Source organism: Malaya genurostris, chromosome 3 (assembly GCF_030247185.1).
Source record: "Malaya genurostris strain Urasoe2022 chromosome 3, Malgen_1.1, whole genome shotgun sequence".
Taxonomy (NCBI): Eukaryota; Metazoa; Arthropoda; class Insecta; order Diptera; family Culicidae; genus Malaya; species Malaya genurostris.
Genome location: NC_080572.1, coordinates 154305257 through 154324459, shown reverse-complemented (window position 1 = coordinate 154324459; position 19203 = coordinate 154305257). Strand labels below are relative to the sequence as shown.

Genomic DNA, 19203 nt, shown 5'->3' with positions numbered 1-19203 from the left:
TAGGTATACGATGGATTGGTATTATTTTGCTTATAGACCGGAAAATCATATATTTAGTTTTGATGAGACTTAAGAACAATATATTTGCACTAGAATATTGATCTAGAATACTTAAATCACTCTCCATTGAGTTTATAATAGCATTGATGTCATTGTTAGGATAAAATAGAGCTGTGTCGTCGGCAAATAACCGCGGAGTCCCTGTGAGTGGCAGATTACCTGTATCATTAATATACAAGAGAAATAATAGTGGTCCTATATTACCACCCTGTGGCACTCTAATGTTTATGACAGTAAGATTGCTACAGTCGCCCTAAATAGACACGAATTATTTTCTGTTTGTCAAGTAGCTACTGATAATAAAGTTAGCCATGCCCCTGATGCCATAGCACTGAAAATTCTCCAAGAGGATACTGTGATCCAAAGTGTCAAAGGCTTTTTTGATATCTAAAAATAAGGCACCAATCATGGTTTGCCTCTCTCATTCAGATAGGTTATGCAATCAATTGAAAAGCCGACTAGCAGAAAACTGAGCAATGTATGTGTCAAATAATCTCACAAGGTTTTTTCGGAGATGGCTGAACCGGTTTTGACAAACTTAGATTCAAATGAAAGGTCTTACGGTTCCATACGGAATTCCTGAATTTCATCCGGATCCGATTTCCTGTTCCAGAGTTATAGAGTAAAGTGTGCTCAATATTGTACACCGTTACTTGAGCCGGTGAAACAACAACCGTAGAAAGTTTTCTAAACTGGATTCAAAACCGTTATTCCCAATCTTAGGGTCTTCCAGTAGGTCTTAAGGTCCTACCAATAATTACTGCATATTTTCGGATACAACAAAAATAGTACAATGAAATAATCGTATAAAATCTTCAAAATTTGAATTAAAACTAGTAGAGTTTGTACGTCATGTTAGTTGGTGGCCGTACGAACCGACTTCGATTATACCGGTTCTCAGTTTCCGGTGCTGGAAGTACATATAATAGTGAACCAACTTCGTTTTCTAATGGATGGCTAACCGATCAGAGAACTATTTCATTATTTATGTTATACTAGCTAATGCACAAACAATCCCTTGGTTTCCTTAAAAAAATCGAAGAGAAACATTTTGAATTGATTAAATACCATAGTATTATGTATGAGAAAAGCATCGTTACAACAATAGGTGGATTAAAACTCGCTTATTATATTGTCTACTAATTCTATGATAGCGGTATGTGTGCTAGAACCTTGTCTAAAGCCATACTGAATTATATAAAGGATACTATGTTTGTTTAAAAATCCGAGAAGTCATTTAACCAAGTGTTTTCAAAGAACGATAATTATTACAATAAACAAGTATTACCAGTCTTGTAAACAGGAATAACTTTAGCCACTTTGGGGCAGTCAGGGTAATAGCCCGTCTGAACAATTACATTGAAACATTGAGAGAGAATTCTAGCGAATATAACAGGGTTTCTTTTTAGCACAGTTGCAGAGATGTTGCCGGGCCCATGATCTTTCTATTGTCCAAATTTAGTATCAGTATAATGACTTCGCTAAAAGATGTCGGACGTAAGAATATAAAATCACTAACACGACAAACATTATCAGTGGGACAAACAGTTGGGTTTATACGAATATTTTAAGTTAATTCTTTGCCGATATTGGAGAAACATTTGTTAAATATTTCACAAACTTCAGAGTTTACATTAATTTTGTTACCATTGTGAATCAAATTTATCTTGTCATCTTTTTTGTCGTGAATACGACTTACTTTACTATGGGGCGCCTTTTCAAAATTTACCCTCTGGGAGAGTGATAAGTTTTTGATCGTGAAATCTCTTGTTATACTTAACGCAACAACATAATTTTTTCTCCATGCTATCAGCAATATAATCAGGAATTTGTGATTAAATTTTCAACAGTGTAAAAAATCCATAAATAACTCAAAATCTATTTTTTCTCAAACTTTTGGAAACAACGAGGAAAACTCATCTCGTTTGCTTGTCTTTTTCGCACCAGGACGACGGTTTTGAGGTAGTCAGGTATATATCAGTTCCGGTGTTATACTGGCCGAATGTAGTAGTTAAATCTTGACCGAGAATTATTCATTTTTTCTAGTACGTTAGACGGAACTGGATATCGTGCTGATGTTCTTCACCACCATCAGTAATAATGAGGTGGTAAAAACTTGCTTAGGTGGTGCTCTTCTTCGCATTCAGACGTCGTGGCTAGAAGTAAACCAGCAGTAGTAGAGAAGTGAATTTTTAGTTAAATTCAAGAATTCTGGTCCACCTGAATTCTGAAGTTAATTTTTATGTGGAACACATTTTTGTTTTCTATATATTAGAAACTCAAGATGTGGTCAGGTTTTGAACAATTACAGCTCAGTCAATTTTGTATCAATTATTAATATTATGTCACCATTCGATTGGAAATATTTCTACGTATTGATTTGAATGTTCAAAGCCATGTATTTTTAATTGTATATCATTGAAATAATGATTAATAGCTAGCAGTGTCCTATTTTGTCTGCAAAAAATCTCCGGAATACCGGATTTCCCTGCCATAGTCGACGGTTTTGAAGATGTAAGCGATATATCAAAGGGAAAGTATCGCTTTTGAGTGCATAAGATTAATTTCTAATTTATATAAGATGAACTCGATTGATAATGAGAAAAAGTTTATCATTTCAATCGAAATCGCAAAAAGGTAGAGAACCGCTATAAAAATAACTGCTTGCATGCAAAACTTGAATACAAGCTTGTCGAAGAGAAGCTTAAATATCGATATTCGTATCGCAATCATATACAAACATATAATTGCTTACATTTGGGCTATTGATGTAATTTCGTCGGCTACAAAACGAATTCAAATCGCGACAAATAGTCTAAATTCTGGGTTCGCAGACTCTCGTGCATTTGCGGATTCAAAAGTGTGACGATTAATTGAAAATGTCGATCATTAGAAATTTTGGTTTCCTTGTTCCACATCAATGGCTCGAACAACCCCACCGGGCTGATCCTTGTAGTTTTAAGTTCCGAATTTAGTTTCATACTTCTATTTCAAAATTTCGTTCCAGATCACAGATTCAGAATTTAAAACTATAACTCTATAACTGAATCATATTTCAGGATTTTGAAAATGGTTTCAAATTCAGTTGCTTATTCAGGGATTCGAATCCAGAGATATGATTTAGGATTTTTCAGAATTCATGAACAAAATTCAGGATATGAATTTTAGATCTGGATTCTGAAACTAAATATTGGGTCAGAACACCGAACCTTCATTTAAAAACTGAATTCAAAACTTTAATTCCTGAATTGAATTTCAGAATTTAATTCATCAATTCAGTCTCAGCATTTATTTCCAGAATTCAGAACCTATATGTTGGAACTAAATTGTGGACATGATTTCTGGAATTAGATGCTGGAAAAATCAGTTTCTATATTAAGACTTGGAATTCAAGTTCAGAATTTAGTACTATAACGCAATTTGGAAAATTCTACAAATAACTTCAGTTTCTTACTTCTAGAACTAAATTTATGACCTGGGTTTTTGATCTAGATTCCGAAAATTTACAACTGAATTCGGGGCGTGGCCCAGATTTATATATTAGTTCTTTAATTTTAACAATTATAAACATTGGACAAATTACGCAAAGTGGTTTTTTAGAACCACTCAAATATTTCCAAAGGATTTTGAGTATTTCTACTAGTATCTAAATCTACAAAACTGTATTTGTTCCGTGTTATTTAATTGTATGGTAGAATATGTTTGCCGTCAATTATTCGTACTGTAGTATAGATGCATCGTAAAAATTCTGGAAGCGAAGCAATGAAAGTTGCAAAATATACACAATCTAATACGAATGATTATCTCTATCCGGAAGTGAAAAAGAAATATGTCAGTTTTATTCGTATTCACGTCCTCCAGTTATGTCTGTGACATTACCCACCCGCCTTTTTGTTATTTCGAATGTATTTTTAGACTTCTCCAAAATTTTGAATGAGGAGTGTTTGTAAGAAGGTTTTCATTATATGTTTTCTTGCTATTCCTTTTCATGATATCGATCTATTTAGATATATGTAATAGCATTTGTTTAAGGTGTTAGTCCTGTGGGTTTGCTTTAACACGCTGGAGATAATTACCTTTAATTTTTACCAGTGCCCCTTTAATTTTTACCACATCCAAATTCACCCACAGACAATGAAAGCCTTTCACTTCAATTGTTTTTGTAATTATTTTGTATGTTTTTCAAGTATGGAGTTATATACATGCACTATACATTGTAGAACAGTTTCAACGTCGTCTATGACATCAATACTATTAATGAAATTGAAAAGCTCTTCATTCGATTGACGATTGTTTACAATTTTTTTTAATTTGAGTCATTGGTTTCCTCTTAACAAATAATTTGAAGGTCGTTAAGATTTGAGAGTGGTCACTTAATTAATTATACCCTGTCGTTACAAAAAGTTACGCTGCTCAGGCTTATTACCAACCAGAATTACCCGATTGGAGGCAACATGGAGTTATACCTAGCTGATATAGAAAAAGTACGGGTGTGTATTGTCAGAGACATAACTGGATGTCGTGAATACGAATAAAACTAATACGATTTCTTTACACTTTCGAATTCGAATTGATAGTTGATCGATTGTGTGAATTGCGAAACTTTCCCCCTTTTCACTACTAAAATTTTCAACGAGTTTTGACGTCGATTATTTCATTTCGGATTTGCATATTTCATTGAAAGAAACTATCAAGATGCTGTACAGGATTCATTTCTGATTTTTGGAAGGACCAAATTTTGGAGTTCTCTACGATATTTAGCACAGTTCGGAACATTTATCTCGAACGATTTTCGCGCAGCGAAAAGTGCACTAACCAAATCAAATTATTTTGGATTTTCATCCTTGCGCGAAAAACCCAAGCAAAAGTAGAGTTTTCCGCGTTGGTTTTAAAATTTTCAGAAAACTTAATTTGTTTGTGGTTATCTCACACTGTTCAAAATATTATCCTAAATTCCTGATCATATTTTTGATGAAATAGAGAAAGAATTATGTTGCTGCCATTAATGAGAGTTAAGATATTCACGATTAAGTTCTGCCCATTCTTCCATATGGCTAATTTTGAAAAGGCGCCCCATAGTAAAGTAATTAAGTTCTATTAAGTTCTTCCCATTCTTTCATGGCTAATTTTGAAAAGGCACCCCATAGTAAAGTAAGTCGTATTCACGACAAAACAGTACGCTAGGCTTGAGAACTCCGGATTTGAAATGAAGGAGTGTCTAAAGGTAGCACTGATACTACGTGGACTTCCAGATTCTTTCAACCCTTTGACGACAGCATTGGAAGCTCGGAACGAGGATGAATTGACTCTCGAAATAGTGAAAATCAAGCTCATGGACGAGGCCGAGAAACAAGCAAAGCAAGGAGGTGGTGGTATGGAAGAGCTGGCACTGAAGATTAGTAACAATCAGAAGGTGCTATTTTTGTGGAAAACCGGGCACCGGAAGCGAGAATGTAAGCTGTTTCTGGCGGAAAGAAATTCTCTAGGAAAAAATGAAAAGAAAAAACCAAAAGAAAAGGTAAAAACTGTGCGCGAAAACGACCAAAAGGAGTCGTTCACGTTTTTAGTATGTTCGAATCAACCAAATGCAGAGTCATGGATAATTGATTCAGGTGCTACGTCTCATTTAGTGAAAGATTGTAATGCATTCGTACGGTTAGACAATAGTGCACGACCAGTTATCTCGTCGGCGGATGGTAAAACCCTACGAACGGAAGGTGTTGGCGACTGTGTGATTGAGTGCTTAATAAGTAGCGAAGAAAAAGTGACCATCACTTTAACAGGCGTTATTTTCGCTCCTGAGCGCGAGACTAACTTGATATCAGTCGCAAAATTGGCAGAAAAAGGTGTTAAAGCAGTTTTCAATTCGAAGGTTGAATGTCGCAGACGGACGTTCTCTCGTCGTGAACAACAAACAACACAATGCCGATTGTCAGCACGTATGGCACCGACGATCGCGATCCAAATATTCTTGATGTCATTGAACGGAAGGGATTGGCGCCCGGTATTAATGTATGAATCTGTAGACTTCGAATTACGTGCAAATGCTGTATCGAAGGAAATATGTCCCATCCATCATTTCCTCAAGTAGCCAAGGAGACATCAAGAGAAATTCTCGACTAATTCATAGCGATGTTTGCGGACCAATGACGGAGACTCCTGGTGGTTGTAGATATTATATGACCATGATAGATGACCATAGCAGATACACGGTAGTTTATTTTTTTAGATAAAAATGCGAAGTTGAACAAAGAATTAAAGATTACGTACGATTTACAAAAACCCAATTCGGAAAGAAACCAAAAATTATTCGTTCTGACAGAGGTGGTGAGTACAACAGTAAAAGTTTGCGCGAATTTTGCAAAGGAGAAGGAATTAAACCTGAATATACCGCTGGATACTCTCCTCAGCAGAACGGAGTAGCTGAAAGAAAAAATAGATCTTTGAACGAGATGGGACTGTGTATTTTATTGGATGCTGGTCTACCAAGACGATTTTGGGCAGAAGCAATAAATACATCAACTTATTTGCAAAACAGATTACCTTCTACAGCTATTACGACAACGCCGTTCGAGATATGGTTTGGCAAAAACCCTGACTTGAAACATTTGCGGATTTTTGGTTGTGAAGCGTTTCTTTGGACACCAGCTCAAACACGTAAAAAGTTTGATATAAAAGCGATAAAAATGACCTTTGTTGGCTACTCATCAGAGAACAAAGCATACAGATTGCTCGATACGAAGACTGGAAATGTCGTTATCAGTCGTGATGTACGGTTCATGGAACTTGAAGACGACAAATCATGTAGTGAAACAACTGGAGATGTGGAAATTGAGGCGGTAGTTGACTCAGAAGTAGCTGTTCAGTTGGAAGATCGATTAGTCACCGAACAGGGAAAAAATGACAATCATCAATCAGAAGTTGTGGATGACCATGAACATTTATCTGAGATTACGCGACGATCCAGTAGACCTTTTGGTATTCCACCACAGAGATTCGGTACCATTGGATTGGCCCTATCACACGTAGAGCCTAAAACTTTTGAAGAGGCTATCGAAAGTCCTGACCGTGATAAATGGAAGCTAGCAATGGAAGAAGAAATACAAGGATCGTGGGAATTTAACAAGCTACCTCTGGACCGTAAAGCTATGGGATGTAAGTGGGTCTACAAATGTAAGAAGGACGAAACTGGGAAGATAGTACGATTTAAAGCCAGATTAGTTGCTCAAGGTTTTTCCCAGAAGTATGGAAGTGACTATGATCAGGTGTTTGCTCCAGTAGTAAAACAAGCAACCTTTCGGACAGTGCTAGTGTCGGCCAGTAGAAAACATATGTGTGTGAGACACATGGACATCAAAACAGCGTATTTATATGGAGAGATTAAGGAGGAGATTTATATGAAGCAGCCTCCAGGATACAGTTGCAATGATCAAGAGACTGTTTGTCGGCTAAAACGTAGTTTATATGGTCTGAAGCAGGGCGCTCGTGTCTGGAACCAGCATATAAATAAATATAAATATAAATCCTGTAGTACGGATATTGGTTTCCAACGGTCGAATGCAGATCCCTGTCTCTACACGTGACAAATTGAGGGACGCCATACGTACATGTTAATTTACGTCGATGATATAATTATGGTATGTAATCTCGAGGATGAATATAAAGCGCTAGTAGGAGTTCTAAGAAGAAAACTCAGAATTATGGAACTAGGAGAAATGAATTTTTTCCTGGGGATTCACGTAAGAAAACATGTAGACCAGTATATGCTAAGTCAGTCGTCTTACATTTCGAAACTTCTCGTGCAATTCAAAATGACGAAATGCAAAATATCTAAAGTTCCTATGGCAAGTGGCTTTATACAACAAAAGGAGGAGGATAGCGACACTTATTCGGAGAAAGATGTGTATCAAAGCTTTATTGGAGCTTTGTTGTATATAGCCATAAACACACGTCCGGATATTTCTATAGCAACTTCGATTCTTGGAAGACGTGTATCAAACCCAACAGTAGCAGATTGGAATGAGGCTAAAAATCGCTATCTCAACGGCACAATTAATCACGGGCTAAATCTAGGATACAGTAAGCAGCTAGAAGTAAAATGTTTCGTTTATGCTGAGTGGGCCGGTGAAGTAGGAGATCAAACACTGGTTACATTTTAAAGTTTGGTGATGGTCTTGTGAGTTGGGGATGCAGGAAGCAGAATAGTGTTGCACTTTCAAGCACAGAGGCAGAATATATCGCTTTGGTGGAATGCATGCAGGAACTACAATGGCTTCGTAAATTGATGGAGGATTTGAAAATAGAATTAAGGTTACCAATACAAGTGAATGAGTTGTCTGAAGCTCGTTCAAGCCAGACGTATTTTCTTTCTGATCTGATATTCCTGACTGAGTATGTTGTCGCTAATTGGTCTGGTTGTAAAACAGTAAAACAAATACACGAAAAGTCATAGGATTTCAGCAAAGCCATATATCTCGTCACAATGTTGTTATTGATGAGATTTATGGGGACATTTATATCACCTACAATAAAACACGTATGCTTCGGTTGGGCAAAACACATCAAACTTTTTAAATAGACGGAAAATTCTTTGAATTCTAAAGTAGGGGGACGATACACATCATGAATGTTATGATAATGTCCGTTAAAACGCAATTCCTCAGATAATAAAATCTTTCGAATGTATAATTTTTTATTACTCTATGCTTGATATTTTGTTTGACATTTATTGCTGAACCTCCACTGGAATGTTTTTCGACAGGAGAAGAATGATTTATAATGCGGTATTTCGTAGAGAGAAAAATTGTCATTATTCAGCCAGGTTTCTCCGATTACTATGATATCTATAGAAGTTTTAAAATTTTCAAGGTCCATTAAGATGTCGTCAAATTTGGAAAGATCGTTAATACCCCTCACATTCCACTGCAAAATCTTAAGTGCATGTTTGTCTTTACTGCTGTAGTTATCATTGAACCTATAAATATTATCATGATAGAAATTTACAGATAATAATAACTAAAACTTTCATCTTTTACTTTGCTCTGAAGCAATTTTCGAACGATGCAGGAATATCCCGTTAAATTTGAATATAAAGTAAACGAAGAGAATGTGTCATTTGTCGTAATAAAAATTCTAAACAGCATTGATTTAATCTTACCTCGTTTATACCGTTGGGTGGCTTAGCGAATGTTTGTAACTCATCTAACAGTGCATCGAGAGCATTTTCTGGAGGCAGTCCTCCATTGAATGATACGGCTCCTATTCTTGGGTACGGAACTGGCTGCATTATATACGACGAAAAGATGCAATGATTACAATTATTAGATTTTAAACTTTAGAAAAATAATCTCTAATGACGTGTGTGCATGTATTTGAATATTCCAAATGTTGATTGAATCTATCAAAACTATTTATTAAATTATTCATTGGGATGACTCGGAAGTCGCGTATTTATTTAATTTTGTGATTTGATAACATATGTTATCAAATAAAGTAACTCAATTTATTCACCAAGGTGACTGTTTTATAAGCATATTCTATTTCAAATCAATATATTTGTTACGCTCGAGACATTTTTCATTTTGTCGTGAATACGATTTACTTTTCAAAATTTACCCTCTCAGAAAGTGATAAGTTTTTTTATCGTGAATACCACTTGTTGTAGCTAACGTATCTAAATAATATTTGCTACATGCCATCGGAAATGTAGTTTTACGATAAAATTTCTGTTGTATTATATAATCTCAAAAAATTTAAATTAAACTTTTCTGACGTATGAGAGAGCAACTCGAAGGCCTCGTGCTTCTGGAATGAAGTGAGCGCCGAAAAGCTGAATTGTGCCGAAGAACACCAAAAGCCTGCCAGTGGAAGTAGTATGTCGTCTGGGTCATGCTGCTCAGTTAAGTTGTGTGGAATTTGAGTCGGAATTCATTGTGAGTTCCAAATGCACCTACTAATTCTGCCTGAAATGGGTTGTTTTATCTTTTTAGGAATCCAATTGGAAATCACAATGAATTCCGAGTCAAATTTCGGACGAGTTTACCGATCGTACACGCCAATAGTTATCTTAGTTCTGTCTTAATGCGGATCCATTTGGTCGTGACAATTCAAGACACTTTTCAGTCCCATAGATCATCATTAAGAATTAATTGAATTTTCTCGTTTTCTTACCAATAGCACCAGATTAATCAAAATTGAACTTGAAAAAAGTTTGCGCCGTCACGCAATGCGAAAATGAGAGTATTAATGTACATCTCTATATTAGTATGGATGTCGTTCAGAGTTGCCACATGTACAGATTATCTGTATTTTATTGATATATATATATATATATATATATATATATATATATATATATATATATATATATATATATATATATATATATATATATATATATATATATATATATATATATATATATATATATATATATATATATATATATATATATATATATATATATATATATGTATATTCACATTTGTTCAATACGTATTTTACCTTTTTTATATAGAAAGGTTATGCAATCACTGTGAAAACCGACTTTTCAATAGAGGCCCGGAGGGCCGAATGTCATATACCATTCGAATCCGCACAACTTGTATCGGCCGATTGCAATACTTCCTGTATCAGGAAACTGCTGGAAGAAACGATTCTGTTTCGGCTCGATGAATGGATGGAAACAAATGGCTTGCTTTCACACGGAACCACCCGCGATCCCATTTCAAGCAGAATATTAGTTGATTTTCTGAATTCGATTGGTTAAAATTTGGTACAACTAATCGATTGTTGTTTTAACTAAACTGTCATTTTTGTTTTTCGATTAGCAGAAACGATGGTTGAAACAACTAATTCAACTGTTTGAAAAAAAAATGCTGTCAATTAGTGAGGACACATACCTTTCAATTTCAACAAATATTTTAGTTGAAATAACTGGTGTTGTTATTGAAACAAAATTCTGTTAGTTGAAAAATAAATGTTTTATTTGTTTGTTTGTTTTGAGATCAGTAAAGATCTAAATTCTAAAAAAATACTTCTGATTCGATCGGAAATGATTGATGTAGAGAAATTATTAAATTTACCTAAAATGATGCCTTCAAACGGTTGAAATAAAGTTAAGCACTGATAATTTTAGTCAATTTATATGAGCTTGGGTGCATCAACCGCTGGGAATTGGAATTTTGAGACGGCAATTCAAACACGCCATTCAATCGCAGCGCGTTCTGTGTGTTTGAAACCCTTCGCTCCTGTTACTTTTATAAATTAAATTCATGTCAAAAAGCGTTTTATTGCTAATGCATGAACATCATCATCGGTATCAAACAGCTGGAAGTAAAACAGTCTACTGGAAGTAAATAATGATCGAATTTGAAGCATAAAATTTCTGCGCATACCTGAAAGATTACGAGATGATCATTCATAAACATTTTCTAATTTGTCACCAAAACTTTTTCATCTTAAACTAACTTTATCACAACACCGCTGTTAGATAAACACTTGTTATCATGAAATTCTCAAGTCGAATGAACACAATTTCACCAAACGCTTTAACCATCGATGTTGTTTTCATTGACATTTTGAAGCGACGCGAACAGATTTCAACTAAAAAAGTTGTTGATTTTGTATTGCGATTATTGTTTTGCTTTCAACTGTCTCTGGCATTTGACAGCATTCAAAACAACATATTTTTCAACTACTTGAATATATGCAAATCAAAAACCATATTAGTTGAATCAAAAAGAAATTAGTTAAATCAACTATCGCAAAAATCAAAAACTGCGATATCGCAATTTTATGATCGAAGGGTTCTCCGTGCAGATACACAATTTGGCTTCCGTAAAGGCAAAGGAACGAACGATTGCCTTGCGCTGCTTTCTACACAAATTCAAATTCTCTCGAAGAAGCTGCACTGGCATGGTCTTTCCCTACTTTTAAACAATTTTTTGCACAACTCATTATCAGAAAAGCACATGTTTTTTGCACATGAAGACTTGACGCTCTTACGAATTAGTTACATGGGCCTTCCCCAGGGTTTATGCATCAGCCCCCTTCTTTATAACTTTTACGTCAATGACATCGATGAATGTCTTGAAAATTTTTGCACTTTAAGCCAACTTGCAGATGATGGCGTGGTGTCTATTACAGGATCCAAGTCTATTATAGGATTCAAGTCTACCGATTTGCAAGGACCATTACAAACTACCTCAGATACTTTGTCTACATGGGCTCTACAGCTGGCTATCGAATTCTCCTCGGAGAAAACTGAGTTGGTAGTATTTTCCAGGAAGCGTGCTGGTTCACAACTACAGCTTCAGCAAATGGGTCAAACCATAGCTTAGGCCTTCACATTCAAATACCTCAGTTCGTCGAGCGGATTCGAATGGTATATGACATTCGGCCCTCCGGGCCTCTATTGAAGAGTCGATTTTCACAGGTGAATGAATGTTTGTAGCAAAAGATATATTCACATTAAAGATTCTGTATTCGATACTAGTTAGCGTGATTCTGAATAGCATTCAACTTTGCGGTCGACTTGTATGTCTACGGGATTATTGCATGGTCAGTGTTGCAATACTACGGACACTAAGAATCTTTCCAAGTCAGAACTGAAACATACAAAATCTGACTCGTTAAGTTCGTTATATGTTCATTGACCAATCGAATAAAAACCTTGAGTGCAAAATTTGGAGTCGGAATTAGCAATGCAAAAATCATTTAGAAACTTATTTGCAGGTACCGTACAACAAAGCTTTAATTGCAAAAACTGAATGAAAAATTGCGGTTCTTCCAAAAAACATGTTTCCAAGCGTGGAATGCAGCATGGTTGCCCGTAACAGATTCGAATGTTTATTTCGTTTTATTTAGAAAAAAGTTTTAGTTCACCAAGTTATTTAATAATGTCTTTCTTGAGTAATATGGTCACAAGCCTTCCAGACATATCCAGTTATCTTCTATATATGAATAGTATAGTGTTTCTATTAACCTGGAATATATTCCAAAATACATATGTGCTGATAATCTGGAATTCATTTTCTTCCTGTTATGCATTGAATTATCTTATCTCTAGAAACGGCATATTAACTATTATATTATTTTGGTCATAGCTACCAGAAGTTCGCGACTTTTACACACATTAAAACTGTCACTTTACATTGTAAAATTTAAAACTCGGTTAAAGCGCATCTTTCATCAAGTAGAAGCTTGTGTTCAGTATATTTTGAATTCTTTGCTTAATGTCGTTGTTTATAACAAAACTTGATATAAAAGTAACTGAGGCCCAAATTTATAACTGCAATTAAAAGGACAATTTCATGTAAACTTTGAGAAGTATCTTAATCATTTCCTCTATGTGCTTTTACGCTCAATCCAATTTTGGAAATGTAGATGTTGCAATCACGAGCGCACGCAGAAGAAGATGCGGTGCCTTGAAATTTCAAACAGCACATCCAGTTTCTATGCGCTTGCTACAATTCTCGTACACATTTTTAATTCTCTGTTTCAGTCGGCTCTCACGCCCTCACATTTCGATGCACTATAGATTCATCGTATTGAATTTCATTGCCGGTTCTGGTTGGGAAATTTGGGGATAAGTACGATTACTTATAAAGTACACCTACACGGAACCACCCGCGATCCCATTTCAACCAGAATATTAGTTGATTTTCTGAATTCGATTGGTTAAAATTTGGTACAACTAATCGATTGTTGTTTTAACTGAACTGTCATTTTTGTTTTTCGATTAGCAGAAACGATGGTTGAAACAACTAATTCAACTGTTTGAGAAAAAAATGCTGTCAATTAGTGAGGACACATACCTTTCAATTTCAACAAATATTTTAGTTGAAATAACTGGTGTTGTTATTGAAACAAAATTCTGTTAGTTGAAAAATAAATCGGTTTTATTTGTTTGTTTATTTTGAGATCAGTAAAGATCTAAATTCTTAAAAAATACTTCTGATTCGATCGGAAATGATTGATGTAGAAAAACGTTTTTAATCAGCAAAAGTGCCCGGAGGGGCGGATAAATTAGCGAAATTATTAAATTTACCTAAAATGATGCCTTCAAACGGTTGAACTAAAGTTATGCACTGATAATTTTAGTCAATTTATATGAGCTTGGGTGCATCAACGGCTGGGAATTGGAATTTTGCGACGGCAATTCAAACGCGCCATTCAATCGCAGCGCGTTCTGTGCGTTTGAAACCCTTCGCTCCTGTTACTTTTATAAATTAAATTCATGTCAAAAAGCGTTTTATTGCTAATGCATGAACATAATCATCGGTATAAAACAGCTGGAAGTAAAACAGTCTGCTGGAAGTAAATAATGATCGAATTTGAAGCAAAAAATTTTTGCGCATACCTGAAAGATTACGAGATGATCATTCATTAACATTTTCTAATTTGTCACCAAATCTTTTTCATCTCAAACGAGGTTAACTTTACCACAACACCGCTGTTAGATAAACACTTGTTATCATAAAATTCTTAAATCGAATGAACACAATTTCACCAAACACTTTAACCATCGTGTCGGAATCCTCCATTCTTATGTCTACACATCGATGTTGTTTTCATTGACATTTTGAAGCGACGCGAACAGATTTCAACTTAAAAAAGCTGTTGATTTTGCATTGCGATTATTGTTTTGCTTTCAACTGTCTCCGGCATTTGACAGCATTCAAAACAACATATTTTTCAACTACTTGAATATATGCAAATCAAAAACCATTTTGGTTGAATCAAAAAGAAATTAGTTAAATCAACTATCGCAAAAATAAAAAACTGCGATATCGCAATTTTATGATCGAAGGGTTCTCCGTGTATATTTCCAAAAATGGTAAGTAACAAAAACTACCTAAACATGAATTCAAGCTCAATTTGGTTTTGAAGAATCTTATATCTGCCATTGGAATAAAAATTTCATAGTGTGTATACATAGATTTTGATTTTGTCATAAAAAAAGGTTTTGAAATTACTTGAAGATTCGACTAGTGAAAGTTGACATTCGACTAGGATAAGTTAAGCAATTCCTTCGTGTGTATGTATGTGTATTGTATGTGTCAAACAACGTCACTCAATTTCTCAGGCACCTATTCCCAAATCAGGCTGAAATGAAAAGGCTGCATAGGTTACTATTGAATTTAATTCGGATCCGACTTCCGCAGTTACAAGTCTAAGAATGTCGAAAATTTTCTACTCTAATTGGGTAAGTAGCTTGTGTCCGCATTAAAAAAAATCAAACGTTTGGAACTTTAAATATTGTAAATGAATAGTGAAACATTCTGAGAGCCGAGTTCATTGCATATATTTAACAGTTTTCTTTCTGAAAAGAAATTATGTTAAAAAAAAATGAAAAATGATATATTGAAAAATGTAGGTGTGATTCCCCGGTGAACGACCACAATTAAGTTTGAAAGCGGGAATAAATAATAATAATTAAAATAATAATAATAATAATAATAATAATAATAATAATAATAATAATAATAATAATAATAATAATAATAATAATAATAATAATAATAATAATAAAAATAATAATAATAATAATAATAATAATAATAATAATAATATTAATAATAATAATAATAATAATAATAATAATAATAATAATAATAATAATATTAATAATAATAATACTCAGCACGTTGAATAGTAGCCATGTGATCATTGAGTTTGCTATGTCCAGTCAGAGCTCTGACCAGAATACTGCAATGATGCTTGGAAAAATACAGTAGACACTTTGACATTTTCAGATTTAAATCTGGTAGACATGCTTTTGTCTGAGCGCAAGTTTGCAAGCTGCGCCAGTAGCTGGCATGTTTGGATGCAGCCCAAGAACGAATCTTGTGCTTTATCCAACTAGTTGAAAGTGGTAAAGCTGGTTCAGGACCAACGAAATCATTCGTTTCACCAGCTCTAACCAACTCATCAAATAATAATAATAATAATAATAATATTGTGGCTGTCATTTCCGACCCTAAAAAATTCATTGGTTTAGTTATCCTAGGAGAAACAGAAAAATCAAAACGTCGTTATTCAGAATAAGGGTGCATAAGATATTTTCGGAGTATTATCAATGAATGCTAGTGTATCTGTTTCTTTAGGTATAAGAAGGAAGCACTAAGGATGAATACTTCAGTAATTCAGATATATGAGCCGTTACACAAAACTCTGTGTTTATCTTTTAATATTCGTTAGTTATTAAAATTCATTGCCTTCGCCGACAGTATATATAAATCTAAAACAATTTCTTTATTTCACAATGGTAATGTAATGAAACCCTAAAATTTCCTGCAAAGGTAATCCCAACAACGCAATCGTATGTACTAGTACCGTTTCATTGAGGCAGCCGAAATAGTGCGAGCGCACTATGAACCACAGCTCGTCTCCAGAAACAGCCGGTTTATTGCTTCAAGAGACATTGATGAGACAGCCGGCTTGCGACAGCCCTTCGTAACAGTAATTCCCTAAAAATCAAAGGATGTCTTCGATTTTCTAAGGCTGTCCCCGTAACATTTTATGCGAATGAGCGAACAGAAAGAAACAGGATACAAACAGCCCGTTCGGTTTGACTACTCTCCGGATAGAATACTCTCATCAATCTGGCGAATTCAAACTGTCTCAGTGACAGCACTCATTTAGGCATGCGAGCGCTGTTGCCATTACAGTTCGGCATATGCTTGCACACATATTGTAGACTGGGCTTTCGACTTTGCGGTCCGACAGTTCATGCTATCTCGTGGCGGATGTCATTGAAAAGCAGTACTGCTGGGAAGCCTGGGCCCATGTAACTAATTCGTGAGGGCGTCAAGTCTTCATGTGTAAAAAACATATGCTTTTGCGATAATGAGTTGTGCAAAAAATTGTTTAAAGCCCATGCTTGTGCAGCTTCTTCGAGAGAATTTGAATTTCTGTAGAAAGCAGCGCAAGGCGATTGTTCGTTCCTTTGCCTTTACGGAAGCCAAATTGTGTATCTGAAAGCAAGCCACTTGTTTCCATCCATTCATCGAGACGAAACAGAATCGTTTCTTCCAGCAGTTTCCTGATACATGAAGCATTGCAATCGGCCGATACAAGTTGTGGTTGGAGACTGCTTTGTCCGGTTTCTGAATAGCAATATCCCTCACTTGTCTCCAGTCGTGAGGAAAAAAGTTCTGTTCGACGAACTTGTTGAACAGGTTCAACCAACGTTTTCTCGCGGTATCTGGAAGATTTTTAAACAAGTTGAATTTAATTTTATCACGCTCTGGGGCATTTTTTTTGCATGATAAGAGGGCAAGAGAAAGCTCCGTCATCGAAAAGGGGGTATCGTTTTCAGTGTATCGAGAGGAGACGACGCGATAGGTATTTGATTCCCGAACAAAATAGGGGTAAACTTTCTTGGCGAAGTCAAATATTCAGCAATTTGAATATTCTATTGATTCGTTATTACTGGTTGCATTTCTCATACGACGGGCTGAATTCCACAGAGTGGTTATCGATGTTTCCAGATAAGCCATAAACTAACCGACGTCAGTAACCTTTTTTTGCTTTAATAAGATTTTTCATGGCCTTTTCTAATGATGCATATTTTTCGTTCGCGCTTCCCACTGTCCCCGAAAATTTTATTCGCGGATGATTTTGTTTTATTCATTTCCGAGCACTCTTTGTCGCACCATGGGGTTGAAGGTAGCGTAGTGATTGTAGTTTTGGGTACTCGTTTTGTCTGGGCTTGAATCGCGGCGTTGAGGATTAAGTCAGCTAGGGATTTGTATTCTTCTTCTAGCGAATGTGGCACCACCCCGTATCATGCGAGTTACAGTCTCCTAAAACTAACCGCGGGGTGGGAAGAAGCGCAATGATATCTGCCAGCCGTAGATGCTCTATCGAGACTCTGGTAGGTATGTAGATGCCTCTGATTTTGATTAAACAATGACTTCAACACCCGGAACCGAGGGGAGATCAATTCGTTAAAATGAATAGCACTTTTTGATCCTTAAAAGAACCTCTCCATAGGAGTCTCTTCGATCCAGGCGTATAATGTTGAAATTGTGGAAGTCAAAGTTTATATTTGAAGTAAGCCATGTTTCACACAATGTAAATACGTCGCAGTTACTCTAAGTTATAAAAATTTGAAAGAATCTGATTTTGGGATGATACTTCTGCAATTTCACTGCAGTATAGTGATTATACTCTCGATTTCTGTAGGTATTTCAGCCATCGATAGAGAAAGAAAGAGCCATTGTTCTGTCAACTGCTATAAAAAAAAGAGCCATTGTTCTGTCAACTGCTTGAAAATGTTTTTACTTGTGGTAGTAAAGCCATTAAAATACCTTTTAGAGGATCAGTGATATTGAAGGCTGGTAATATCCAGTCCACGATATCAGAAAATTTAAGCAATCCAAAATTTATTTTACTATCTGGTTGTGATTTGGAGTCACTTGGGGTTTTCAGTGTCCCTGCAAGTGCTGGAAATTCCTGGTTGTAATTCGATTTTGAAATCCAGGAGGTATTGGCTTCGGCTCTGTGGCATTATTGTTTTGGTTCCGTTTCAATATTTTAATAGTTTCTAGTATTTTAAGACCTTTGCGAGGAAACTTGGAAGAGGACATAATTGGCCGTTTCCTGTTTTTTCCTAGCTGAACAGTAGAAGGTCCTTCGTCGGGGTCATTTGAAATATCAACGTCAGTCGACAAAAAAGCGAACGGGTTGTCGGGGATATGTGGAGTAGATTTCCGCGTAAGATCGTTTAGAATGTTCGCTCACGCTTCGCTTGAGATTTTCCTCAAAGCAAAGCCTTGGTATTACATTCCTGTAGTGGAATTTGACCTTCTGTTTCAACAGACTTTGCAGCCGATTCAGAATGTACAGAACCATTGCATGGTTGGTGCTACGATTCTACTGACACTACGAATCCTTCCAGGTCGGTGCTCGAACATACGACAGCTGGTTTGTAAGACCAGTGCCTTATGAATTGAACTGCCAACCCGAGAGCTTTTTCTCGCGTTGCTTATACTTAGAGCACTCAAAAAGGGCATGCGGATTCTCACCACAGTAAATGAACTTTTCGATTGACTTCCTGCAGGAGTCATTTCCGTGTCCCTTACCACATTTACCACGTCGTGGTTTATTACAACAGACTTGAGCCGTATGTCCCGT

The 19203-nt window shown here is 35.7% G+C and overlaps 1 protein-coding gene across 6 annotated transcripts in view; it reads right to left on the bottom strand.

The window, feature by feature from the left end:
• Window positions 1–19203, bottom strand: part of LOC131437439 (coiled-coil domain-containing protein AGAP005037) — a 993236-nt gene that overhangs the window by 39805 nt on the left and 934228 nt on the right. For 5 of the 6 annotated variants that reach the window (XM_058606791.1, XM_058606793.1, XM_058606792.1 and 2 more), the window contains one exon: window positions 9218–9340. The exons of the other annotated variant lie outside the window; for it this stretch is intronic. In XM_058606791.1, the coding sequence (XP_058462774.1) occupies window positions 9218–9340 (123 nt within the window). The remainder of the gene's footprint in view (window positions 1–9217; window positions 9341–19203) is intronic. 6 annotated transcript variants of the gene reach the window in all.